We start from the raw sequence: 27,327 nt of genomic DNA, 5'->3' as shown, positions 1-27,327 counted from the left end.
TGGTAACATGTCAGCAGATGAAAATAATTACGACTATGATCTTATTGAACCGAGATCTTTATTCAACTGAGCCACTTTATAAACTTGGCAAGTAGATAAATTACAATACTCTTTTATAGTTTGAAAGAGTAACAAGATATGAATTAACAACCACATAGTCTCTAGAAAGAATTACAACTTTTTTTTAGAGACAAACGAATAGTTTGCTCATTGCGATTTGATCTATTTGCCCCCAGATATTACTACAAGCACTCTAATAACTGCATAGACATCCAATATGCTAGACATGACGAACAGAACCTACACACAAAAAATTGATACACACAAAAAATTGATACACACAAGCACACAAAATGTGTAATGATAAACATTAAGGTTCATCTGGGCCTTCATCTCCCATTTGTTCTGCTTCTTGTAACATGTTCATAAGCATGCTCACTTGTTCTTCAAGCATTGCATTCTCTCTTTCAACTCGAGCACGTTTGCTTCGTTCATCCACAAGCTGAAGTTGCAAGTGCTCCAGGCAACGTGAATCCTCCTCCAGTTGTTCATTTAGTCCATCAATTTCCCTGTCCTGCAACAACAACAACAAAAATAGCAAAAGTGAGTGAGCAAGTGGCTTGAGTTTGAGGCCTGTAAGAAAATAATTTTGTCTTAGCTTGGAAATAAAGGGAGCTGAGGAAACTTGGAACCTTTCTGTTCATTTCTTGGATGGCAATCCTTCGCATGCTTTCAACAACATCTACATTAACAAGCTTCCGCTTCTTTCCAATCAGCCAGCCCTTAGGATAGTTTGCAGACTCAAAGTCAGGGGGAGGAAGTAAAGACTCAGCCGAGGGTCGTCGGCCATTAACATTCTTTATAGGTTCTAAAGGTTCAAACAAGGCCTTTCGACGCTCAGAAATTGGAGTTGTGTTCTGCACCTCCTCACTAGAAGAAGAAGGAGGAGGAGGAGGAGTATCTTCCTGCTTGCTGGGTGGTGTATTAGCAGTATCTTCTGATACCTCTAAATTCCTCCCGCTAGCTGTGGGCAACAAGTTACCATTTTTGTTTTTGGCAGCTCATCATTTAGCAAAGTAGTCATGTTCATTGCACTCAACAAATGCATCTAATGATATGATATTAATTACTAGATGAATGTTATCCGAGAAATTATTTGGTAGTTCAAGATCAGAACTATCTTGTTGATCTCTATATTACATGAATTTCTTGTAGATTATAGTTGTCAACATGAAACAGTGGTTAGAGATAAAAAAAAAATATTGATTTTATCAAATGATTCACGATTTAACATTGCTTGCAGAACATATAAGCCGATAAAGACAAGGCAACTAACATGCAGTTACATTGAGTTAAGTAGCATTTACGAGATAAAACCTGTTACCACAGTGTCCTCTCCATCGTATGTTATATATCCAATTGTAAATAAGTTTCCTCAAAGTGAGTTCTCATAAAATTGAATTTATGGACAAGGCATTTAGCATTTCAAATATTATTTCTCATGGGCAGGGTTAGTTGAACAGAGCCTAATTTCACAGATCTCATTTTACACGAAACTATCCGCTTGTTGTTTGTCATCTACAAGATTCTCTAGTTCAATATCAGCCTTTTATAATATATAATGAATTTAAACCTGATCTCATAAGCTAGTTTAACCTCACAAAACCGGTTTATGAGGTGAAGTTTACACCTACTTATATACTATGAAATGCTTTAATCCGTAGTCGATGTGGGATCTCTGCACACCCTCTCACGCCGAATAGACAAAATAAAGGTTAGCTTCAACTCAAAATTCAATTTTGTCATTGTTAAACAAACCTTGCTTCTTCAACTCAACTAAACCTTTATTGCTTCATGACCTAACCTTCTATGCCACATTTCAGTCTTGGATAAGATGGTTTAGACGCTGAGCCAAACACTACAACACCTTCCAAGGCATACAATTCATTCTTTCTCACACGTTTCATCACTATCATGGATCCCCTCATCACCTTTAACCCTCTCCTCTTTCCTTTAAACACATTCATTTTTCTCAAACTCACTAAAGGATATTAAGTTGCGTTTCAAGCAAGGTACAAACCTAACTTCCTCAAGCACTCTTTCAATTCCATAATGCATATCACACCTAACTTCCTCCAGCACTCTTTCAATTCCATCATGCATATCACACCTGATGGTTCCAATTTTAGTTATCTTACAAGGCTTCTTGTCACCAAGGAGAACTAAACCTCTTTTAGGTTCTGTAAACTCTGGGAACCACAAATTCTCAGGTGTTAATGGAATAAACATTTGAAATCCATTATCCACTCAATTATCAACACTACTTGATACCGTGAGGACCTCCAATGATTCATAAACTTCTTTCACCAAAGCTACATCACCAAATTTGAGGATAATACTTATTTGTGTGACCTTCCTTTTTTACAATGGTAACATTTTATAAAAGATGTATTTTCACTATTCTTTGACCTCGACTTTGACCTCCTTCTACCTTCTCTATTATTATTGGTACACGGTCTACTCCGTTATCTTCAGCACCAAACACCTTAACTTCAAACTTCTCATTCAGCTCCTTAGAGCTTAGACCAGCCTGAACCCCCTCAAAAAAGAGAGTCTCTCTACCATACAACAAGGTTTCCTTGAATTGATAATGCATCTTAGGTAATGAACACAATAACAATAGCACTTGATTGATCCTCATCATCAATTTGCACATCAATGTTCTCCAAATCAAGGATTAGCTGGTTGAGTTCGTCTAGTTATTCACTAATTTCATCCATAATCCTGTTGTGGTCTTCTCCTTCACGACTTGCCTCAACACCTAATCACCAAGGCTTAAAACAATTGTGCTATAAGTGTTCTTTAATAACGTTTTCTAGTCTATCTTAGCCATGAATGCATGAAGGATTCACCTTCCAGTGTTTTGAGGAAGCCTTGTTGAACCAGAAGAGTACGCATCTTCAATTGCCACAATTTGAAGTCATTTAGACCAACGAATTTCTCTATCTCATGCTTTGCGAAAGTCATGATGATTGATTTCACGTTCACCGCACCAGTTTGTTAGAAAACAGCTCAACAAATTCACTTAGAACGTGTACAATAAAAATAATATTGATAACAAAGGGACTTCGTAAATGTTAAACAATAAAAGGTGAGGAATAAGAAAAAATCTCACACAGATTGAAGTATTAATGAACTTCAACCTATTTTTATGAGAGAATTCACTCTCTATAATGCGTAGAGATTGTAACTTAACAATTTCTCTCTTACTAAACTCTTACTCAAATTACAATTCTATGTTACAACTCTTAGTTACTTTCTATTCAAGGTACCTATTTATAAAGCAAATACTGTTATAATTGACAAACTTGAAACACATCTAAAACTATCAAGGAAGACACGTTAACCGTACTCCTCATAACAAAACAGACTAGTTGTCAGATGGTTCCACCGGTTGGTACAGGGCTCAATAGACAAAAGACTAGACGGTCCATTCGATGCATATTAACACTAGTCTAATATTGGTCATACATGGTAGGACCCTTTGATCAAGATTTTTACTGACCCAATTCTTCACAGTATAAAGTAACCTTTTTTTATTCTTAATGAAACTCAAATCACTATTGGTACAAAATAGTTGTTATAAAAGTTAATAAACTTATTATTACATATATAATATAATCATTTCTGTATATATATACTTATACTTTTGGATGGATAAATTCTCTTGATTTTCAGTCAAGATTTGGCCAACCTTGCTTTTGGATTGCCTTTGATATAGTTAGAGAACGTATACCAAAAGGAAGATGCTTATTTAAATGCTCACGTAAATACATTGAAGACAAAAGATTTTTTTTTTACAAAAGGTAATATTGACAAGCTTAGAAGTCCCATCAGTAACAAGAGGTATCAAATTGAAATTCAGATATGCAAGGAAACCATAATTAAGGCTATTGTGTTATTGTGAAGAGGGTTGGTTGGAGGGTGAGCTGTCCTACAGTGAAACCAATGATATGATGATGACTGCATAATTACTACATAATCTCAACAGCCACATACGTTTTTTATTTCCCTTTTTCCCTATCCTTCACAGAATGCAATAAATCATCAATATCTATATCATCACAAATAAAGCTTTTACCAAGGTGCATCAAAATTCTCTTGTTTCTTTTATTATTAATCAGCCAACAAACTACATAATAATTTTTTAAAATTTTTTTATTAAGATAAATTTGGATCCCAACCCAATTATTATCACATCCTGATATCAAGAGAGAGCCAAAGTTTGGTAAGCCATTGATAACAAATGGGATAAAATACAATTTTGATCCTTTTATCTTGTTGAATCCGTACTTCTAATATTCCATTTTCAAACAAGCACATTTAGTTTTTTGGTGGTAAAAAAAAATCAGTAATTTTGATTTAATTTTCAATTTGGGTATGTTTTATTTTTCATTTTATTTTAACCGAGCTTCAAACCTAATACAAATTTTTAACAATCATAAAAAACAATTTAAATAAAAAATTATTAGTTAATAAAAAATATTATTTTTTGAAAAAGTAAGGATCTAATTATTATTATTTTATTTTAAAAAAATGGGATGAGCAAAACTAGGGAACTAGGGGACAAAAGTTGAACTTTACCCTAACAAACAAAGCAATGTATAATAAAAGTCACACCAACCGTTAAAACCCATTTTACTCTTCCTCAATCTGAAACAGTGACCAATTTTGCAGAAATCACAGAAACCATTCCAGCACAAAGGAAATCAAAAGGAACTACCCTCAGTTCCCAATCATGTAAATACACACAAAAAAATCTTCTTTTCTGTGAAAAAACTAAGAATTGACAGAGGGCATGTAAATACCGAAAATCCCATGCAAAAATGAACAAAACCATTGAATTCTATTTCGAAATCTGAGCATCATGAGATGAAAATGGCACAGAAGAGAAAGTAAAGTGCAACAATTACCACCATGTTTGGAACAACACTAAGTAATAGACAAAGTAAATTAAAGATAGGTGAAGTTAATTAAGAAAAAGAGAGTTTTACACATTCACATATATGTACGTATAGATAAACATATAGATATACCTGGTCTTCTTCGGGATTTCCAGTAAATGGTAGCTGTGGATACGGGAGAGAAGGCGTTCAAAGCATCATCTATGGACATCTTCATGTTTTCCATTCAAGAACAAGATATGCTTCAAATTCAGAATTTCAACACATACTAAAACAAAGAGAAGAGAAAGAGAGAGAAAGGTTTTGTGTTGTGTTGTGTTGTTTTTTGGAGGTGCTGTTTGGTTTTTACCTTAATCTTCCGACCATCTAAAAGTCTCGTTTTCCTTCTCCCAAACAACTTACACGCAGATGCTGATAATTGCATGTGACCATCACCGTGAGATCAAGCTCTTTCAACGGCTCAGATTTCTTATTTAGGTGGAAATTTTTATGTCCAAGACTTCTCCTTTATTTTATTTTTTATTTATTATTTATTTATGGCTTTTGTGGTGTGGACCCTTTCTTCATTTCCTTGTCTTTATTGTTTATTTTATTTTATTTTATTTTTTAAAAATGGTTGTTTGGAAATGTGTCTAACCCTTGGATTTGGAGGAGCCGTGATATAAACAAATTATTATTTTATAATAAAAGATTAATATTTTAATTCCACGTGGAGCACGGCGCGTGGCGCGTGGTGTGTGCTTTCGGAAGATCCAAAGTTTGATGTAAACTATGAAATGTTTGAAGAGATATGATTAACGTGTTGCTCACGCTGGGTAGGTGTGTATACTAAGTGAAAGGTACGAAAAGAGAAAAAACAACACGTGGAAAATAAACAAAATGGAATTAAATAAATGAAATTAAAGAGAAAATAAATGACTATATTTTTTATTTAACATATCGATGGTAACTAGGAATGTTTAGAATATTCTGCACTTATGCTGCATACAACTTACAAGAGATAAAATAAATATTTGATGTTATTTTAGTGTAAAATAAATGCTAATTATGAGTTCCTATATTTTCAATTTTAATGAACCGAAAGCATAATAATTAATGAACCGAAAGTATAATAGTTAACATGGTAATTTTATGCAAAGCTGTAAAATTCTACAGAACAATTAATTTCAGAATAAAATATTTATGTACACATTTAAAAAATATTCTCACAACTAAATTAAATATGTAAAATAAAGTTTGTAAGTATGTCCAGATATTTGTGTAAATAAAATAACTAATTAAAAATGCAACATTCATATTTGAATAGAAAGTTTAAGTATAGAAAAAAAAAGGTTTTAACATTGAATTTAAAGTAAATACATTTAATCTTTTTAATTTTATTTTATTTTAGAATACATTCATTTTGCCTTGTTGTCAAGATATCACACTCAATAATTTATAATTGGTTTTTCAATTTTTCGATATCTTTTCTTTTCAAATTTTATTTGTTAAATTCTCATGATTTTGTTGGATAATTGGATTATTTTTCTTAGATGTTGGTTGACTAATTTTTTTTATTGAGAATTCTACAACTGCAACATTTGGATTAAGTTTTCATTTTAATTGGCCAAATTGATTTAAAATAATAATTAATAGTTCCATTCTTATATCTTTTATTGTTCATCATAATGATTAAGATTATTCGAGCTTCTTCTTTGCATAATTTTTCATAAAATTTCTTTCCAATTAAATTTATTTATATATTGTATTGAGAGTCAAAGTTGTAAAACCAAATAAAGAAATTATTAGTCAGTAAATTAGGGAAATGCTTCATTTTTAAATACTCATTCATAACCACATCCCTACACTTAATTTGATACTTGACTATATGTTGAATTGTTGATTCCCATACTTCTCCATCAAACTTAGTGAATTTGGAACTTTATCCCTTTTGGTAGTTTCATTCCCAACACAAAATCAAGAAAACAAGATACAAAATATGGTTGATTAAAGTGTCTCATCTCTAACCGTGTTGATTTTAAACTTGTTCAAACATTTATTTTATTGAATATTGTTTTGGTTAAAATTTAATGTTTATTTCCTTTATCATTATGCATTGATCTTAACCTTCCATTGTTTATGGTACTAGATTGAAAAAAAAAAAATCACTGAATGAATTGTAACTCAATTGGAAGAATGTAAGATACTAGAAGTATGTCTGACTAATTATATCCTTTGGGATTGAGAGTAATGTGCTTGAACTCTTATGTATTGATGTGATATCTACATATTATAATACTCAGATCTTGATTAGAAAAAAAAACCTTATTGTTTATGATTTGTTGTTAGACTCAACAACCATTTTGTCCTTTCCTTACCATGTAAGTCTTTCCACAATTAACATTATTTTCTATTTAAATAATAGCTAAAACATTCCTTATTCAAATCATTTTAATTTTTAAAAAAATGGAAAACTATCATAAATTTGAATAAAAAACTTAATATTCTACACTTTTAACATGTTGGTCATTTTATATTTGTTATGATCTTTTATTTTCTGTAATGTTTATTAAATATCTTAGTATTAAATGTTTCGTCCTTTAAATTTCTACCAAAATATAAGAGAGAAACTCCTATCCAGACTTCCTATAAGAGGATCAAAATTTATTTTTTACCCATTTAAGAGTATCTCATAAATACATTTAATTCATAGGTGAACCTAAATTTCAATTTATAGAAATCAATATTTTTCTCAGACATTTACATTAAATATAAATATTTTTTCCACATGAATAATCATAATTTACCTATGTCAATCTTGAAATCATGGTTGATCCACTAAACTATACTACTAATTGAATAAAAATAATATTATACTTGATTAAAATTATGAACATTATAAATTTTTTGACAACTTTTATATAGATATATCATACTACTTCTTAAGCATGTGATTTTTAAATATTAAAAAATAATCAATAAAAATATCTATAACAAAAATTATAAGAAAAAAATCCATTTGGGCATGCTAATTTACTTTATCCGAAAAATAAATCTTTGGATGTATGAACACATTTTCTTTTACAACATATCATACATTTAGATTATACATATAGTTTAAACGAAAAAAAAAAAAATTCTCTCTCTAACACATTGCTATATTAATTATGATATGATGATTGGGCTCATATTTGTTGCGTATTGGGTCTTCTTTTTATAACGGGCCTCCTTATGCAATTTCCATTTTCTTCCTGCACCCCATAATTCTTTAAATTCCAAAAACACTCATGAATATTTTTTTAATTTTTAATAAATCTGAAAACTTTCTGACCTACAAAATCTTATAAATTTTGAATTGTATGTGAAATACAAAAGTACATTTTGCATTGGAATGAAATTTTGTATTTTAGATTTCATAATCTTTTCCAGATCTAAGAATACATTCTCGATTCCATATTTTAAAATACAAAAAATTTGTAACAATTATTTTCTTCTTTTAACGTCACCACACTCTTTTTACCATATAAAAATTATTTTTCAAGAATAAAATTAATCATCTTAAAATTTATTTTCAGCAAATTTATTTAAGCAAAAAATTAAATTATTATAATTATAGTTTATTTTTAAAATAAAATGTTTTTCAGAATTTTCTACATCACACACTTGTTATTCTTATTATTATTCTCTTGTCAAATCGTTGTTTCCACTTTATTGCCTAAAATAAAAACTTAAGAAATATAAGAATAAATTGTCCAAACCCCACCAGACAGAGTCACACCTTAATTTCACCTTTAAAATAAAAGGAACATTTTCATACTAAAAATACATAAATGTGTTGCACTACACTTGGATCATCTGCAGTTATATTTTCTACTGTACCCTTAAATTTTTACTTTATGAGTAAATGTTAAATAAAAATATAAGCTAAAAAATATTTTATTTAAACTGCAGGGAATCCTGGCCACTAAGCCAAGTACCTTATCTGAATACACACTTTAACTCAAAGTCAGACTTTTTCTTATTCTGTCTCCAGAAAATGGTTCTTTTCATACATCTCACTTCTTAATTTCTTTTCCCAAAGTATTTTTTTTCAGAGAATCTTGTTTAAAACACTACCAGACATTAAAATATTAACAACTTTTATCAGAAATTCAAACCTCAATTTATGATGTTCTAGCTCTTTCTGCAAGATGCAATTCTTTTAATATTAATTTTTATATATGAAATGTCTTAATTTTATGTGGCTCGACTCAAATCTTACCAATGCTTCCAAAGTGATGTGGAAAAGTTTGGGACAAAATGAATTGATCTTGATATGGTTAGTGCATAGTCAGAGGAGTTTGGTGTGTTGGCTAATTTTCAATATATTCTTTTCAGGTCAACTTTATTAACTCGTACGTGAGATTATATATTTATAAATTATTCGATAGCGGTAACATGATAGATCGAATAAATTCTCGTAAAAATAAATTCTAAATGACTCTAATACCAAGATCCATTAATCTAACCTGATTTGTACCATTAATCAGCACACCAGTGATCTATAAAAATCAACTTTAAACTTAAATCAATCTTATAAAACTAAAACTGATTTATAAAATAAAATTTATACCTAATATAATATTTCTTTCTTTAGTGAAATTGGATTTCCAATATCACCTTTACTTAACCCTATAAATAATACCTTCCTTCTCATGACCACATAACTAAAAACCTATAGGGCTAGGCTTTGGACATTGTTCTACAAAAATCCAACAAGAACCTAGCTATCTACAAAGAATCACCCTCTAAGATGAAGGTAAAGTTCCTTGCTTTGTTCCTTCTCATTTCAGGTATTCAAGCCATATCAACCTCAGACTTCATGAATTTCACATCAGAAGATAAGGGCCTCATCCAGAGCAATGGACAACTTCTTGGTATTCTTCTGCCTTTCAAACAACCACAAACTAATGTGATTCAACCATTTTTTTTTCACTCTTATGCTAATGTTATTCAGTGATGTATAGGGAAATTACAAGGAAGCATAGAAGACTCAACAAAATACAAAGTTGAAGACACCACAGAAGAAGCACTTGATACTACAAGAAAAACACAGGGTGGAGGAAGTTCAGGAAGTAGCGGAAGAACAGGTAGTGGAGGCAGTTCAGATGTTACTCGCCGGCCACGTCAAAGTTCTGCACCATCAAAGCCTCATTTTTGGGCCTCCAAGTTTATTCTTTCTGTAAACTTGGCTTTTCTCACACTCTTTTCTTTCCACTATGTCTGATGTAATGTGATCCATGCACAACTAGTTCAGTTGATGCAGATATCAAAAGGTTGAACTTATGGGGTTCAAAATCTCACCTTCTTCTGATAAGTAGCAATAAATAATGGAAGTGATTTCACTTTTTCTTTTAGGAATTATGAAGTATTTAGTGAATTCATCTATGTTAATTGTTAATTAATTTTCTATTTTGAATTCTAGAAGCTGAATAAAAAAGTCCAGTTTTAGAGGCCAATCAAATTGTTCTGTAAAAGCAAAAATACAAGCTTTGCACATTTTTCTAACTTCATTTGGGTCTAATTCGTAACACACATTAGATATAAGAAATTCAGCAATTTTTGTTTTTTGTTATTATAATGTGATTGTTTTTTTTTTAAATATTATAAGATTGAGAAAGACGTAACAACCTAAAACAGTTTTATTATGAAGAAGTTATGTTATATTGTGTTAAAATATAATTTTATTTCAAAATAATTATAGACACGTCGTGTTATTTCAATACAACTACAATTTTTTTTTTCACTTTTATAATATTTTATTGAATGATTCCATTTTAGAAATAAAAGAAAAAAAATTATTCATATTGGCTTAGGTATATTTTGTTGAAATCAAAACTAAGTATTGAAATGAAATAGCGTGATGGATAATAATGCTTAGGAAGAACATTACTTTATTCCATGTTCTTGCTAACACTAAATGAATTTGTGCATCTTTTAAATGTATTCCAAACTTTGCCATGAAGATTAGAACTCCAACTTTCAAAACTACGAAAATAAAAGGGAAATATACCTTATCTTTTTGACACCAAGGAGTATATTATACCTTATTAAAAATTGGTTAGTTTTTAAAATATAAAATTTAAAATATATGTTAATAATGTACATAATAATAGGTCACCTCTTAATTTCTACTCTCAATTATTACTGAAAATCAAATAGTATAAATTATATCATTGAAAATCCTTATCTTCAATCATTAATTTTCATAATGTAATCAAATTGGAAAAATAATAGATTTATACATATATATACTTTGTTGATTGATTTCTATTCTTGATCATAATTTAAAATAAATTATGATAAATTAGAGCTAATAACATCAACATCACTTAGGTTTGTCGTAATTACATATACCTGTATTTAGAATAATTACTTTAACCATCATACCTTAATTCATTGTTAGTAATTAATAATATTGATTTTCATTATTTTTACAATTAATTTTACATGTACCCTTAACTATAAAGACTGTTACATGAGTATCTTCTATATTTTACAAAGATAATCCTTAGCTTTTAAAATGATTACACATGTATCTCGGTTTTTTTAAATTTTATACATGTTATTCTCTTTTGTTTAAATGATTACACTATCATTATGTGATTACAACTTATAATAGTAGTAATTGTAGATTACAATAAAAGTAAGTTCAAAATCATGCCAATTAATTAATCACTCAAACCACAACTTAATAATTATGTTTTATATTTATTACTTTTGCTAATTATATTTGGTTTCTCACTCTCAAAGTTAAATTGGATTTTGTATAACAATGTTAAAATCATTTTTATTTTGAAAATTAACCTTGCTTATAAATCATTAAAGTAAAAAATTGGATATATTCTAATTTCACTTTCTTACATTTTAATTGAAACTTTTTTTGGCTTTTAGTTTTATGATTATTGTGAATGAGGAATAAAATGAATACATTTTTTTATTTAGTTTTATAGAATTGATAATATAGCTATCTATTTAAAGTTAGTGTACAAATTTATTGGTTTACCATAAAGTGAATCAGAATGAGCTAACATATGTTTCAGTAGTACTTGTAATGAATTACCTCATGTTCGTAGGAGTTTTTCATAAAAGATTTGGGCTATTTCTTCCTGCACCTCTATAAATTCTCCTGACACCCCCACAAATTAAGGAAAAGACTATTTTATTCTAAAAAAATACATTTTAAATTGTAAAATTTGGAAGGTATTTTTAGATAGAAAATATTTTTAAAAATACATTAAAAATTAGAATGATTCAATCTGAATCCAAAAATATCTTTTGAATTTTATAATTTGAATTTTTTTCTGAAATAAAAAATTATAAATAAAATAAGAAGTATTTTTAATATTTTAAAAAATATGGAGTGTCAACCAAAATGGACTGTGAATAGCACAAGGTTGGAGTGGTTTTGAAAGGGAAGGGAGTTTAAGAACATTGTCACGTGGGATGGAACGTTTAAGAAGAAAAAGGAATGATGAGCCTATAATATTTTATAATAAAATACCCTAAACTAGGTGCTAATCACATGATTATCCCTAAAAAAAAAAACAACTTTATCCTTAAAAGTAGCAACTTCACAAGCAGCATAGAAGAAGCCAATAAGTTAGATCTGTTCACCATTCTTAATTGTTTTTTTAGTAAAATATGTAAAATTATAATATAATACATAAAAATAATTTGTCGGGATATATGTAGTATAGACACCGACACAGACACTAATACGATACGGACACGGATACGGAGATACGTAAAATCTCTAAAATGTAGGACACGGATACACGGATCTATATATTATATAATTATGAATTATATAAATTGACAATAAAGATTTATGTGCACAAATATGTTCCAGATTATTTTTTGGAGCAGAAATATATTTTTCATGACTGGTTCACACAGAGTTGTTTCTTGTTCTTATAATCACAATAATAATTTATACAATAAAATTTGAATTTTGGAAAATTAATGTATTTTTTCTTTTTAAAATTGTGTTAGAACTGTACTAGAATTGTCAGAAATCTAACAAATACTTTTTGATTTGGATATTTCACAGATACGTGTTATGTTCTACAAGTGTCATACGAGTGTCGGTGTCTGATACGAGTATCAGATCGGACACCGACACGTCATTTAAAAGAGTGTCCGAGCTTCATAGGTCGGGATCCTACCTCGATTAAAGATTAAGATATTTCATTCTTTATGAATAAGTACAAATTTGACCTTATAAGTCAATTTAGTCAATTTTATGAGATTAAATTAGGTTTAAAGTCTACCTCTTAACCTGATATAAAACTATTTAAAATTGACTGTGTTGAAAATTCCAAACACAAAATAAATAAATAAATTCATAACCCAAGTTGTAATAATTTTTTGAAACCGGCCATGGGATGAGGAAAAGTATATGTTTGATTAGTTTATTGATTCCCATCCTCATAATTGTGCACTATGCTTATCTTTTATGGTAAATAAAGCAAGGGCACATTTGAAAGTTACATAGATTACAAAAATAGTAGCAATTAATTTATGTGTTAGGGTAGTGAAGTTACATTATTGATTGAAAAAAGAAGTTTCCTTGGTAGGGATGAGGACAAAGAGCAATAGAAAACATGCCGGAAAATATGATAAAAAAAATAAAGAAATTAATAAAAACAATAATTTAAAAACGAAAGAGGTAGTGACACGAAAGGCGCGTGGCAGCCGTTGGTTTAACCCAAAACAGCGCTTCCTATATCAGAGGCATCGGAAAAAAGAATGCTTTCTGCTTCTTCTTCCTTTTCTTCCACACAAATACTTTCTCTCTCTCTCTCTCTTCCTATTCGCACGTACACACGCGCTCTCTCTTCTTTTCCGATTCCACTTTGCGGACACGAGTGAGTGAGTACTGTTCCGACAAACCCTTATTCTCTGTCAATTTTCTGTTTCGCTGTTTCATTTTCCGCGCTTCTTTCCGTCGCTGCCGATTGCGATTATGGTTGTTAATTATCACGATTTCAATTCTTTGATTGATTCACATTTGTTCGACTGTGCATTCATTCATTGGTTTCAAGTTTATTCCGATGTATTTCGATTCGATGCATCTGCTGCTCTGCAATTACATTGCTTGGCTTTTTCTCATTTTTGCATGTTGCATCGCATGCTAGCGGACGGATATGGTTAGATTGGATTTTCGGAATGCGTTGTTCGGAATTGAATTGTGCCTTTCTGTGATGTGATGTGATGATGCGTAGTTGTAGTGTTTTTATTCTTTGTGATTCAATGCTGTTTTTGTGTGTGTTATTTTAGTTTGAGATGGGGATATATCTCAGCGCTCCCAAAACAGATAAGGCCTCTGAAGATGGCGAGAACGACAAGCTGCGTTTTGGTTTGTCTTCCATGCAGGGTTGGCGTGCTTCCATGGAAGATGCTGTAAGTGATTACCTCCTTCTTCTTTTTCTGCGTCTAGTTACATTTGCTTTTGCTTGGTTTTTTTTATGTTGCCATTCACTGTTTTTTTATGCAATTGGACATTTGATGCTTTGGTTGCATTCGAGGGAAGTTATATTAAAAGAGTAGTTTGAGTTCATTGCCAGTGCTATTTTGACAAGAAAGTGTAACGAATATCCTAAGCTAGATTGACGGCATACATGTTGACGTGATAGTGAGTCGAGTGGCGACTGACAAGTTAATTTTGATATTTGCGCAATTGATCGAGAGAGCTGTAAAAGGAGCAGTTTCTTATGTTAAATGTAGCTTATATAGATATAGATTACGAAGTTTCATTGTTAATCTGCTATAGTGAAGAGAACAAAACTTCACTTATTTGTGGCACTTCAATTAAAGTTATTTCCGTTACCTATTGATGTGATTGTTCAAATGTAAATCAGTTTTTCAAATTTTCAGAGGCATAAATTTCCCTCCTCTGGTGTAGTTTTTTAGTCATGAGAAATTGCTTCTCTTTGGATGTGAATTGCATATATATGACGTAGATGCTTGGTGTACCTTGATGCTTTTGTACTACAGTCTTCAGTAGTTCATTATTGTATTACAACCCATTCCATGGTGTATACAAGTTTTAATTCTTTTACATTGCTTGCCAGCATGCAGCTATCCCATATTTGGACCAGACTACATCTTACTTTGGCGTTTATGATGGTCATGGAGGTCGGTATCAGCTCTTTATGTTTTCAATTATATTTAACCAATGTGTCCATACTCATTTTCTTAAGCAAGGAGGAAATGGTTTCCTACTGATTCTTTTAAATTTAAATTAATTTTGATCTGTATCTCACCATTGGAAATGTCCCTGTAAAACATTTATAAGAAAATGAATTTCATTACTTAAGAAGTGGTTTCACATTTCTAATCTTTGATATGGCTTGAAGATTTTTATTTTGAAATTCCCTTCAGAACTCACCTTAGCATGGGTGGGTTTTACCGGCTAACTTAGTGTTTTCATTTTTTGGGTCATTGATTGGGATTTCATTTTCTTTTTTGGCCCTGTCTACTCTCTTGACCAGAAATGTGATTAACAACATTATAGGAATTACAATTCTTTCGAACTTGTCATTGGACATAAAATGCTGCATAAGTTTTCTTTTTCCCTTTTTTAATACTTGGCTTGTTGCAGCCTTGCTTCCATTATGTAATATGTGGTTCACAATTTTCATTATTGACAAACAAAACAAAACCCTTAAGCTTAAACATTTTGGCATACTATATCTAATTCAAGTGATATCAGATTTGAGTTTGGACGGGAATGCCTTCCCAATCTACTTCACATCTATTGCCCTCATATTTTTGTTTATTTATTTATTTGAAACTTTGTTCGGCAGCCTATGTTAAAGGAGAAAAAGGGGAGGGGGGAATATCCTTTTATGTTGTGTGTGCACTTCATCTATATTAGAATATTAGCCATTCAGATTCAAGTAATATTAATCATAGCTCACTTGGGGACTTTGAGAATTTTGTAAATCTTAAATTATTTCAAATGAAGGTAATGGCCTAGCGGTGCTGACATTTATAACTTATTGTCTACATCTAGTTTTATAATCCTCAATATGCTCTGACGGAATTGCAGGCAAAGCAGTTTCTAAATTCTGTGCCAAGTATCTACACCAGCAGGTGCTGAAGAGTGAACCTTACCAAGCTGGAGATATAAGCACATCTTTACAAAAATCTTTTCTCAGGTATTCATGTTCGTTTTTCTTTAGAGATTTCATTAATCTTATTGAATGCCAGTAAGAGTCAGGGGATGGGACAGCAGGTAGATGTTCTTTGCATGTAAAAGCTGAGTTGGCTTAGGTTCAACCCTGTGGTATGTGGTCTACTTTTCCAATAAATGATTTACCCCATCTGTCTACTGTATATGCCCCAAGGGAGATCTGGCATAAGAAAAAAATATACCTGCGAACTAAGTTACCGACACTAAATAATTTTAAAATAGTTTTTTTTTCTCCTATCTTTTTCTTCTTTTCCTATGTGTTTTTGATGTTTTAAAACATGTCTTCATTTTCTTTGTGTCCTTTTTGCTTGTTAATAGTCTTAGAAAGTAGACTTTAAACCTAATACAACCTCACAAAACCTGTTTGTAAGATGAAGTTTACATCTACTTTACTTATATACTATAATTTGGTGATATGTCAAGTCACCGTGAAATCTCCAACAAAAAGATTAGGAATGTCACTGTCTGATCTGGAAGTCATTTTCAGAATTAGTGTTTGTTTTTAGTTATATTTCATTTCCTGCATGATTAAAATCACTTGCATATTTGGTTATAGATCCATAAGTTTCATGCCCATAAATGGAAATGGAGATATGGCATTTAGATGGAACTGCTTCTATCAAAATTATGTCACGTTTTTTTAATATTTTCCTTCGTATTGGCAGAATGGATGAGATGATGCGTGGACAAAGAGGGTGGAGAGAATTAGCAGTCTTGGGGGATAAAATAGAAAAGTTATCTGGTATGCTAGAGGGCTTTATTTGGTCTCCCAGGAGCAATGAAGCCAATGACGGCGTCGACGATTGGGCATTTGAGGAGGTAACAATTAAGATAAATTTCTTGCATCATCGTTGCTTGCTTTTCTAACTTATTCCATTGTTCTAAATACACTTTGTCAAGGTTTCATTGTATGAAATTGAAGGTTGTAGTGAATATATTGGAAGTTTTTAAAAATAAAGCTTAGCATTTTTGCTTTTTGATTATTTATTTAAATGCAAATCTAATATAAAAAAAGAAATCCATTTAACATACTTTTGTAAGGGTTAGTATATATATTGGAGTTGATGAGTTATTTGCTCAACTTTCTTTGCTTAAACTGCTTATAAACTAAACAGCATTTGTCAGTTATGAATTACCACTTACACCTTATGGTGATACTTTCCTTGTGTATGTTAGAATTTCATTATTTCAGCTTTGTTTCATGTGTTCTGTATTTTTGTCTACCTCATACTTACAGTGCTTGTTCACTATGAGAGAGTGATAAACTTTTGTACAAATCAACATAAGCATTAAAAGTCAATTCTTGTAAGATATCATGATGTATGTCTCAATTTGACAGTGATAGAGGTTCTTTCTGATTTCGTGGTTACAGCTACACATTATAAGGTTTAGTTTTTGAGGATATCTTATCCTATAGCTTCGTATCTTTCCTTTCTTTCCTAATAACCTGGGAAAATTGCACTCACCTTTTCTTAAATGACACCCATATTTTATTTTTAAAAGACCCTAACCTGAGATAGGCATCAAAGGTTAACCCTTTAAACTTTGGTTCTCTTCATTTATGTTTTCCAAATATCACTTTTTCTCCCAAAAATATCAGGAAACAGTGAAAAGAAAATGAGAGAAACATGAAGAAAGAGCGAGCTTTTTACTAGTAATACATAGCAAAATTATTGAGAAGTTGGTGGCACACTGGATAGCTTTGTCTCTCTCTTCAACCAACAACTGCTTTTGCATTCTTAAGAATAGTCAATCATTGGGGTGTAGAGTTGTGGAAGCCTCCTGTTGATGGAGTATCTTCTGTTATTTTGTAAGGGGTGTCACTTGGTTAAACAAAAATAAGGGAGTGTGTGTCACACTTGATTAAACAAACAAGACATTTAGGTGTATGTTTAAAAACTAAGGGGTTGTGAATATCAATTGAGAAGACCTTGGCAGAAGTGAGTATAATTTCACGTAATAAATTCTGTTTTGTCCATAAAAAAAATTCAGTTGTTGTTTGTCAATAAAAAAAACAAGTTGTAAGGTCTGATGCAGGCATACAAGTTTTGAGTCCTACTGTAGAAAGTTTTATTCTAAATTGAGAATGTTATGCTGTAAATTAGGGACCCCATTCTGATTTTACTGGACCAAACTGTGGAAGCACTGCTTGTGTAGCTGTTATCCGAGGAAGCAAACTTATTGTTAGTAATGCTGGAGATTCTAGATGCGTCTTGTCAAGGAAAGGCCAGGTATTCTCACCTTCTCTTTGCAGTTTTTTATCTTCTCTTCTCTAGTTTTAGCAGGCATGCAATGGGTGTAGATATATGATAATAAAGGGTGCTAATTCTGGCTACAATTTTTGTATTCTGAGATGGATATTTCGGTACCAACATTTTGATGCACAATTAATTTTTTAACATAAAAGGTGTGTGTGTTTACATTTGAAGTGAAATAGAGTGAGGAAATAAATAGGAAGACTGGTAATAAAAAAGAAATAGAACAGGAAAATGTTGTTTGGATAGTTAGAAGAAAAAAAGGAAGAAAATTCTCTCTTTTTGTTTGGACTAAGGAGTGTATGACCAGTCCCATCGCACTAACCAGGCTGGGCCCAAGGTTGATTTTGGTGGGTGTTATAAAATTACACCCAGTGTATTTTGAGTGTGGGCTTGGGTTATGAGTCAGTTTTCTCAACCTGGTCCCATGTCTTATATTTTCTTTGAAGTGTGAGTTTTTTTTAGCAATTGTATATTTCTAGCAGTGTTATCAATGGCAGATGGTGTAATATGACAGGAGGCAAAAATTCTCCCTAAAACATGCCATTGCGGCCTATGGCGCTACCGTTAGGGGCCTTCACAAATTGCCTATGATGGGTGGTGGTTGGCAAACAATTGGCCACGCCATTCTGCCATGTGGCCACCATATTTAACAGCTCTGATTTATAGCAAAACTTTATCAAACAAATGAATAAGTTGTTAACATGATATTTATTTTTTAATTTGAAATATATGTAGCATAAAATATATTTTTATTGAACTAAATAAACAAATTGTTAATACGAGTATATTATATTAATAAATCATATTCTTGTCTCGTTATCATCTCTTTTCACGGGTCATACATGATCTCACATTAAATTTTTCTTAACATCATATTAGAATTTTCTTTTATCTTTTTATGCTATAAAAATTGATTTAATTTTTAAAGAATGGAAAACAAATGATCAAATGCAAAAAACATTTCCCCCAACTTTAGGATGGAGTTTCTTTTCTTTGTCCAAAGTCTTTATTTCTCCTGTACCTGTCAACACACTAAATGTTTGACTTATTTTCCAAAATTATGAATTTACTTAGATTTAGTGAATTAGTGTCTATACTTTCAGTGCATGGGACAACCATTGTTTGACTATATTCATACTCAAAGTTATGTACTGAATTTTTATTTGCAGGCGCACAATTTATCTAAGGATCACAAGCCTGACCTTGAGGCTGAGAAAGACAGGATTCTAAAAGCTGGTGGTTTCATCCAAGTTGGACGGGTCAATGGAAGTTTAAACTTGGCTAGAGCAATTGGTAGTAGAAAATATTTTTTGTTCTAAATTTTTAATGTTAGGCAAAATGTGAGGGTTTATTGTTTCCTGAATGTTTTATAGTTGCTGCCATGATATTTTTTATTTTCTTCACCAGTACATAGTGTTTGTAACATAAATTTCTTTCTATTCCAGGAGATATGGAGTTCAAGCAGAATAAGTATTTGCCTGCCGAAAAGCAGATCGTGACTGCTGATCCGGACGTAACTTCAGTATGTATTGCGCTATGCATTATTTTATTTTATAACTAAGTTAATATTTATGGATTGCCTCTTTTTTTGGACCTTTGTTTTTTGTGAACTTATACAAAATATCTTGGAAGAAATATAACATGAATTCCTTATCACTCGAATAGAAAAGCTTATTGAAATAGAGAGGAAAGAAACATGAAAATAGAAAGAGTAGAAAAATATTGATTGGATGGAAAGAAATACGATCGAGTATGAGTCTCTGTTTGTTTGTATGAGTAGAAAATATAGTGGAAAGAATAAATAAATAATTTAAAAATATTTTTACACTAATTAAAAATTAATTTTTAATACATTACTTTCTTAACATAAATATTGCTTATTATTTTTATAGTATAAAATAAATTTAAAAATTAAATCAAAAAATGAAAAAGAGAGATTATTTTCCTCCCATTTCATTTCAATTTGAAAGAAAAATGTGTTCTGGTGGGTCCATACTTCTCTTGAACAAAAGATAGAAATTTAGTATTTCTATCTTATCTCCTTACTATTTCTTTCTACTTCATTTTACACCCCCAACAAACAACGGGTTAAAGTGAAATGTTCTTTTCTAGTGTAGTTTTCTATTTTTGTGCTCCAATTCAATTTTATGCGTAAACTCTATGTAACAGGTTGAACTTTGTGATGATGATGAATTCCTTGTGGTAGCTTGTGATGGAATATGGTAGGTTACTTTGCTACTTAAATTTCCTCTATAAACACCATTGCTATCACCAAATTTATATAGATGGCAAAAAATCCTTTATTTATTTATTTATTTTGTAATTCACCACAAATAATCCACTTTTATATAACCTCTGTGCAGGGATTGCATGTCAAGCCAACAGCTTGTGGACTTTATACATCAACAGTTAAAGACAGTAAGCTTTTTATGGCTACCTTTTATTTACTGATAGAAAATCATTTGAATACGGAAGTCACATTGTTGTAATTGCAAAACTGGTGGTATCATTTATAAAAAATCATGAATATGCAGGAGGACAAACTTTCTGCGGTTTGTGAGAAAGTATTTGATAGGTGCTTGGCACCAACAGCTGGTGGCGAGGGGTGTGATAACATGACCATGATCTTGATTCAGTTCAAAAAACCTTCCAGCCCTAATGTTTCTGTCACGAACCAGCCCCAATCGTCTTCTCAACCACCTGAAACCGATAGAAGTTCAGAGAAAAAAGTAGAACCAAAGTGAGATAATTTCGAACATGACTTGATAGTCATCAGTATCTTAGTGTGTGCATGTTGAGGCAATTGGTAAGCAGAGGTTCTTGGGTACCATTTTATATCCAAATTTCAGGATGTTAATTCTCACTAGGGGATTGTAAATTTGTGACAAACTAATCCATGGGGCTAATATTGGTTTTGTACATAAGTGTGGGTTTCTAGAATATGAATGGAAAAGAAACAAGTTTCAAACAGCACACACCTTTTGCAAACTTACCAAAGCCAATCAGTGTGGACCGGAAGAATGCGTAGAAAGAACGTGTCTGGATTCTGAAGTTATTTCATGATCCATTATCAGTAGCAGTTCCTTAAGGATTTTGTGCCATGATTTTTTGTTTCCACCCTTTGTGGGTTCATCTGCCAGTGTTGCTCTTGACATAATTGTTTTCACTGTTCAATTTCTCTTTTTGGAAATTATAAATGGTCGTTGATTTTCTTTTTGGGTTCTATTCCTCAAAATTGAAAACTACTTCGGGTTCTATTAATTTATATTTTAGTTTTTTTAGTGAAATACTCTATGGATTCTACTTTTTATGCACTGACGTTTTCTTTATGTATCATGCCACTCTTTTTTCATTTTACCTTCTTTTTAATTGTTCAAATTAACTCCTATTAAGTATAACTAAATGAGAAGAATAGTTAATAAGTTCAAGTATATATAAATAACGAAAATGGAATGTTTTGATATTACGTTTTTGGCCAGTCATGTTAAAAGATATTAAAGAGAAAATATTGTTAACCTCTAATTTAATAGAATGGAGAAAACGAAAGTATTATACTTTAAATTATGTACTTTAATTTGTAGAATAGAAATATATAAGATTATGCTTTTAAACACAAATATATTTACAATTGTATTTGTGATCAATCATTGTAAAATTGTTATGAATTTATTTTTGCATTAAATATATTCTTAATAGTGATATAATTTCGTATAAAAAATACTTATATTTTTTTTAAAAAATCCAATAACATGCATTTTACTTACTATCGTTTTTTTTTATTTGAAATAAAAATGGGTTAGGTTTCTAAGGGATGCAACCTATCATCACATATAAATCAGGAAAAACTTATTGGTAAAGTAAATAAGATTAAAAGTAATTGAGCAGTTCATGACAAAGGAAAAACAATAAAAGGACTTCCATTTTTCTCTATTAAGAGTTAAAAATGTTAGTAATTTTAACATAATGAAAACTGAAAACCATGACGAAATAATTTTACACATTGTCAATTTCCTCTATTCACTTAATTAGAAAATCAATGATTTTTAACTGTGACAACAATATATAAAATGAAATATATTTTTACAAGAAAATTAACTTTTTATGTTGGCTTTCTCTTATACTAAAATTAATTGAAGGGTTTTGTTCATTGATGAGTTACAATTATTTTTTTTTTAAAAAAAATTGCAACAAATGAATGCGTGAATTAAAAAAATTAATTAGCTTTGGTTAAACAACTTGTGTTGCAAAAGGCATGTTTTTCTAGTTCAGAACTCTCAATAGTAATTCAGAACTCTCTTACTCTTAAATAGAATAAAATATTTTTTAAATTTATAGCATAAAATAAATTCTAAAAAACATATGAATTTTAAACATAGCTTAAAATAAATTGATTTATTTAGTGGTGTGAACATATTCAATTCTTTCAAATACTTCATTCTTATTGAATCTGTTTTGTCTCTATTTTTTGGAATTATGAAATTTTGAATCATAGATCATACGAGAAATATATGTAATGAAATCTATTTTTATGAACTATATTCAATAATTTTTTTTTACCTTAAATACTTTTATTTTTTTATTTTATTTACTTATATATATTATTTATAAAAATGCAAGATCACAAAATTATAATTGTACAAAGTGGGGAATGGAATCAAAAGATGTCTTGGTCCCAACATATATTCTTATAATCATATCTTCCCACTTGAAGGGAAACCATATTCAACCAACCAAACCACTACATATCCCATCAAATTTGAGTCACTCAACCAATGATTTTGTTTCAATTTGTTACTATCCTATAGGGTTTTTTCTTCTTATAAATATCCAAACTCTTAAATACCAATTGAGAACAAGCTAATTAGGGTTCATAATCATTCAAAACATATATAATGGAGCAAGACAAGGTATGAGATTGAGATTATCATGTCTCTAATCAATTGCAAAACATAGCTAGTTCTAGAGCACATTTCAACATGTTAAAACATGGCTATGTTAAAGCCAAAATGACATGGCCCTCACGTATAGGACAAGAAGAAGATGAAAGAAAGATTCGTTCAGATAATTCAAGTGCCAAAAGGTGATCTATAGGGTTCAGACAAGAATTGGTAAAGAAGGAGAGTTACACATGGAAGAACAAAAGAAGGCTTGAACGAGGGGACTGCCCTAAATGCCTTTTTTTTCTTCCAAACATTGGTCTTTGAAGTCTAGATTCACTTTCACATCTAAAAAATATAAGTTATTTAAATTAGTTCTAATTTAAATGTGAATCATAAATATACATATATCATTACATCGATAACTAGTTATACTAATTTAAAAACTATTTATTAATAATAGAAAACAATTTAGATATGTTCTTACTAGGGAGATGAGACCTAGAGAACTATTGAAGTCTTCTACTTCTTCCTTCGGTTGGTCAGGTGATTGGGTGATGAATTGAGATTCTTCTCGTCCTCCTGCTTCTCCTTCGGCACTCGACCTCGGTCAACACCGGATGGTGGGGGTAACTGCGAAGGCACTCCGACGCTCAAGTCAGTAAAGCGGGTGGTCAGCTCTCAGGTAGGTGAACAATAATAAATGACATACCTTACTCCTTGGGATGCGTGCTATTTATATTATTCTAATGGGCTTACCTTGTTGGGCCCATTTATCGAGGTGGATACCGCTTATGGTTGCATTACCTAATTCCTAATGATAGATTAACTTCACTGATATTGGTTTGAGCGTTAACTGTAATAGGGGTCGGCCGTCGGCCAAATCATCTTGGCATGGATCGGTCATCGGCCATATTCCAGTAGTCTCGGTCGTCTCGGCCAAGTCTTGTAAGACCAAGCCTTCTAAGGTCTCAGCCTCTCAGCTAAGTCAGGTCTCGGCCAAGCCTTCTAGGGTCTCGGCCTCTCGGCCAAGTCTTCTAAGGTCTTAGCCAGGTTCCCCTGGTCTCGGTCAAGGCTAAGTGGGCCTCGGCCTCGCCCATACCGGTACAAGATATGAATAATTTTTTACTCTAAAATAACAGTTGAAAATCACACTTTGACTAGTGATTAAAATATTTTATACTATATAAGTGAGTGCAAAGCCTCATCTTATAAATCGATTTTGTGAAATTGAGTTATACCTCAAGTTCACTTTTTAACTAATCTAATTACAATAATAACTAATTATTTTTTATCTTAAAAATTAGTTTTTATTTAATGAATGATTTTTTTTATTGTAAGAAGCATACAATAAATAGTTCATTTATTGTTAGAATTTATTAAAGTTGCAAAGTTGTAATTGAATTGCAATTTTTGGAATTTATTTACGTAATCGAATTCCAATTGCTAGTATACCAAATATATGCAGAAGAGTGTATCGACAAAACTCTTTTTATTTCTAAAGAAAACTCACAAAATCATGTTAAATTAAAATGGTTTAAGAAAGGCATAAAATTCAGATGAAAAAAAAGGTGTAAATGAGAAAGAAAACTTGAAAATTCGGTCGCAAAATATATTTCATTTAACAAAACGCAACACATCCATTTCTTTAACATAATCAAATAAATATAAAGTAGTATTTTATTTCCAAATCAAGAATGCTAAATCGATATCTAGTATTTTATTTAAATTTGTGGTAAAGATAGAGTGCTAATGAGTTTGCATGGTGGTAGGATATTAAGAAGGTTTGTGAAGATGGGGACAAGGAGACTTGGTTTGATAGAAATATTATCTGAAAATTAGATAATGGATCACAAATATTGTTCTAGAAAAATAAATGAAATGGGAAAAATTCTATAGTTGTAAGGTATACTAGGGAATTTGATAACAATAATTGTAAGCAAGCAAAAATATTAGATTAAGTGGGTAAATATGAGTTCTCTTAGATTAAGTCTATTTTGGGATTTTGGAGAGAAAAGTATGAATATAGAGAAAAGGGGATTATACTATCTTTAACTAGATAAGGATTAATTCTTTTACATTTTTTTTCTATATAAGGTTTGTAATACTCCAAATATTCCTATATTTATATTTTTTTTATCGATAGTAAAAGAGTGTAGATAAATATGGCATGACAATACATTATAAGAAAATCATGAAATAGAAATCAAGTTTTAGAGACTAAAATAATTAGTTACAATAGAAACTAAAAATAGAGACCATTTTAGAAACTAAAAAAAAATTGGTTTCTAAATTAGTTTCTATTATTTTCTATTATTGTTAAATAGTTTCTAAATTGGTATCTAATTAGCAACTAAGGTTTTAACTACCAATTATTTAGTTTCTAAATTTGGTAGCAAAAACCTTGGTTGCTAATTAAATACCAATTTAGAAACTATTTAACAATAATAGAAAATAATAAAAACTAATTTAGAAACCAAATTTCTTTTTAGTTTCTAAAATGGTCTCTAATTTAGTTACTATTGCAACTAATTATTTTGGTTTCTACAAATTGGTTTCTATTTCATAATTATCTTCTTGTAGTGATATACCATACTCATTCTTTTCTTGCTAAATTGTGTTTAATATTTTCTTTTATTTTATAAAATATATAAATATGACATTTAAGATTATTATAAGTAGTAGATATATATATTGAAGTATCTTGGTTTTCTTTTCCTCTTTAGTTTAAGTTGTTGTTTTATTTTTTCTATTTTTAATTTAATTTTATTTAATTTTTTAGAATCATTTTTCATATTTTTTAAACATATTCTACTACTAAAACGATAATTAAGTAAAAATTAATTCATCTCATACTTATTTATACTTATTTATTTATTTTTAATAATAGTTTTCATATCACATGACAGTTATGCTTAACATAAAGTTTTATTAGAAAACAAAAATAAAATTTAATTCTAACCAATTAAAATTTATTTAAAGTAAGTTTTTTTATTCTAAAATCTCTTTATTTATTTTCTTTTAACTCTTATTATGAATGTTTTTAGTTATTGAATATTCAATCACTTCAAAATTATATTATCTAAATCAATTCACCTTCTAATTAGTATTTTGATTGTTTGAGTGATGCTTTTCCAAGTTCTTGAAAGTGCATTCTCAACTTTCGTAGATGTAATTATATTTAAATATTTTTTATCATTAATTATGTGTGCATCCTGATTATATTGTTCTTAAAATATGTGGAGAAAGAAAACAAAATCTTCATCCAACTTTACTATTGTCACAAGCTTAATATATATATATATATATATATATATATATATATATATATATAATATAATATAATATAATATAGTATGAATAATTGTGTAATATTTGTCGTAACCTCTTTCGTAACAGTGTCTCAAATTACTTTGTACATAATTTTGATATTGAAAATCGAAATCTTATGATTGTTTTGAACATTGATGTTTGCCATTTAAACCGAATTTGGAATAGAAGAGAAAGTTATCGCAAGGATTGAAATTGAGTGGTCTAAATTCATTCTGATAAATACCTATTATAATACTTTTACCATTTTAAAAACAAAACTATATTATTTTTCTTTGCAAAATAAATCATTAAGTTATCTAATGTTTCTAATGTTGTTACAACCACAACTATAATATATTATAAATTTATTAGTTTTTATGAAAATTATTTGATTTGATTAAATTTTAAGAATCTCGTAAATTGAATTATTTTTAATTAATTTTTCATTAACATTTTGTATTCTACCGAGTTTTTAAATATTTTTGTATTTTTTTATAAATAATCTACTACTTGACTTTTTTTTCAATGACATGACTGTTACCGACGATATTGTTTGGTCATTAAATTCCAAATTAAAATAAGTATAGACATACCATGTTATCTTTATTTGAAATATCAAACATAATAAAAAATAAAAATATACATAATCATTTATTATTTTTCAAGTATAATAATTTTTCCTAAAAAATAAAAAAAAC

The 27,327-nt window shown here is 30.1% G+C and overlaps 2 protein-coding genes across 4 annotated transcripts; one reads left to right on the top strand and one right to left on the bottom strand.

Annotated features, from left to right (window-relative positions):
* Positions 1-41: 41 nt before the first annotated feature.
* On the bottom strand, positions 42-5,408 carry LOC137825713 (protein HEADING DATE REPRESSOR 1). Its single transcript, XM_068631453.1, has 3 exons — positions 5,097-5,408; positions 693-1,024; positions 42-574 (listed from the first exon to the last, which is right to left on the bottom strand). Exons 1-3 carry the CDS (start codon positions 5,188-5,190, stop codon positions 371-373), a joined length of 630 nt encoding a protein of 209 aa, XP_068487554.1. The 5' UTR covers positions 5,191-5,408; the 3' UTR covers positions 42-370.
* Positions 5,409-13,632: 8,224 nt separating this feature from the next.
* LOC137823944 (probable protein phosphatase 2C 60) lies at positions 13,633-21,652 on the top strand. Of its 3 annotated transcripts, none has more exons than XM_068629308.1 (11): positions 13,633-13,856; positions 14,265-14,387; positions 15,059-15,122; positions 16,039-16,147; positions 16,848-17,001; positions 18,288-18,413; positions 19,610-19,733; positions 19,886-19,962; positions 20,610-20,662; positions 20,804-20,858; positions 20,975-21,652. In XM_068629308.1, exons 2-11 carry the CDS (start codon positions 14,271-14,273, stop codon positions 21,182-21,184), a joined length of 1,089 nt encoding a protein of 362 aa, XP_068485409.1. In that variant the 5' UTR covers positions 13,633-13,856; positions 14,265-14,270; the 3' UTR covers positions 21,185-21,652. The 3 variants fall into 3 exon arrangements, with proteins under 3 accessions (XP_068485409.1, XP_068485411.1, XP_068485410.1); XM_068629310.1 differs by having other exon boundaries at positions 13,671-13,852; XM_068629309.1 differs by having other exon boundaries at positions 13,671-13,860.
* Positions 21,653-27,327: the final 5,675 nt, after the last annotated feature.

This window comes from Phaseolus vulgaris, chromosome 8 (assembly GCF_000499845.2).
Source record: "Phaseolus vulgaris cultivar G19833 chromosome 8, P. vulgaris v2.0, whole genome shotgun sequence".
In the NCBI taxonomy this organism is placed as follows: Eukaryota; Viridiplantae; Streptophyta; class Magnoliopsida; order Fabales; family Fabaceae; genus Phaseolus; species Phaseolus vulgaris.
Note: the sequence above shows the minus strand (reverse complement) of the source record. Positions and strands in the feature narration are given on the sequence as shown.

What these genes read in the sequence shown, in the direction of transcription:
- LOC137825713 (XM_068631453.1), bottom strand. Translation starts at nt 5,190, where the DNA reads ATGGAAAACATGAAGATGTCCATAGATGATGCTTTGAACGCCTTCTCT. An exon ending in GAAATCCCGAAGAAGACCAG is followed by an intron (nt 1,025 to 5,096) that starts GTATATCTATAT and finishes TGTTGCCCACAG; the next exon opens with CTAGCGGGAGGAATTTAGAG. An exon ending in TCCAAGAAATGAACAGAAAG is followed by an intron (nt 575 to 692) that starts GTTCCAAGTTTC and finishes TTGTTGTTGCAG; the next exon opens with GACAGGGAAATTGATGGACT.
- LOC137823944 (XM_068629308.1), top strand. Translation starts at nt 14,271, where the DNA reads ATGGGGATATATCTCAGCGCTCCCAAAACAGATAAGGCCTCTGAAGAT. An exon ending in TTACAAAAATCTTTTCTCAG is followed by an intron (nt 16,148 to 16,847) that starts GTATTCATGTTC and finishes TCGTATTGGCAG; the next exon opens with AATGGATGAGATGATGCGTG. An exon ending in TCTTGTCAAGGAAAGGCCAG is followed by an intron (nt 18,414 to 19,609) that starts GTATTCTCACCT and finishes TTTTATTTGCAG; the next exon opens with GCGCACAATTTATCTAAGGA.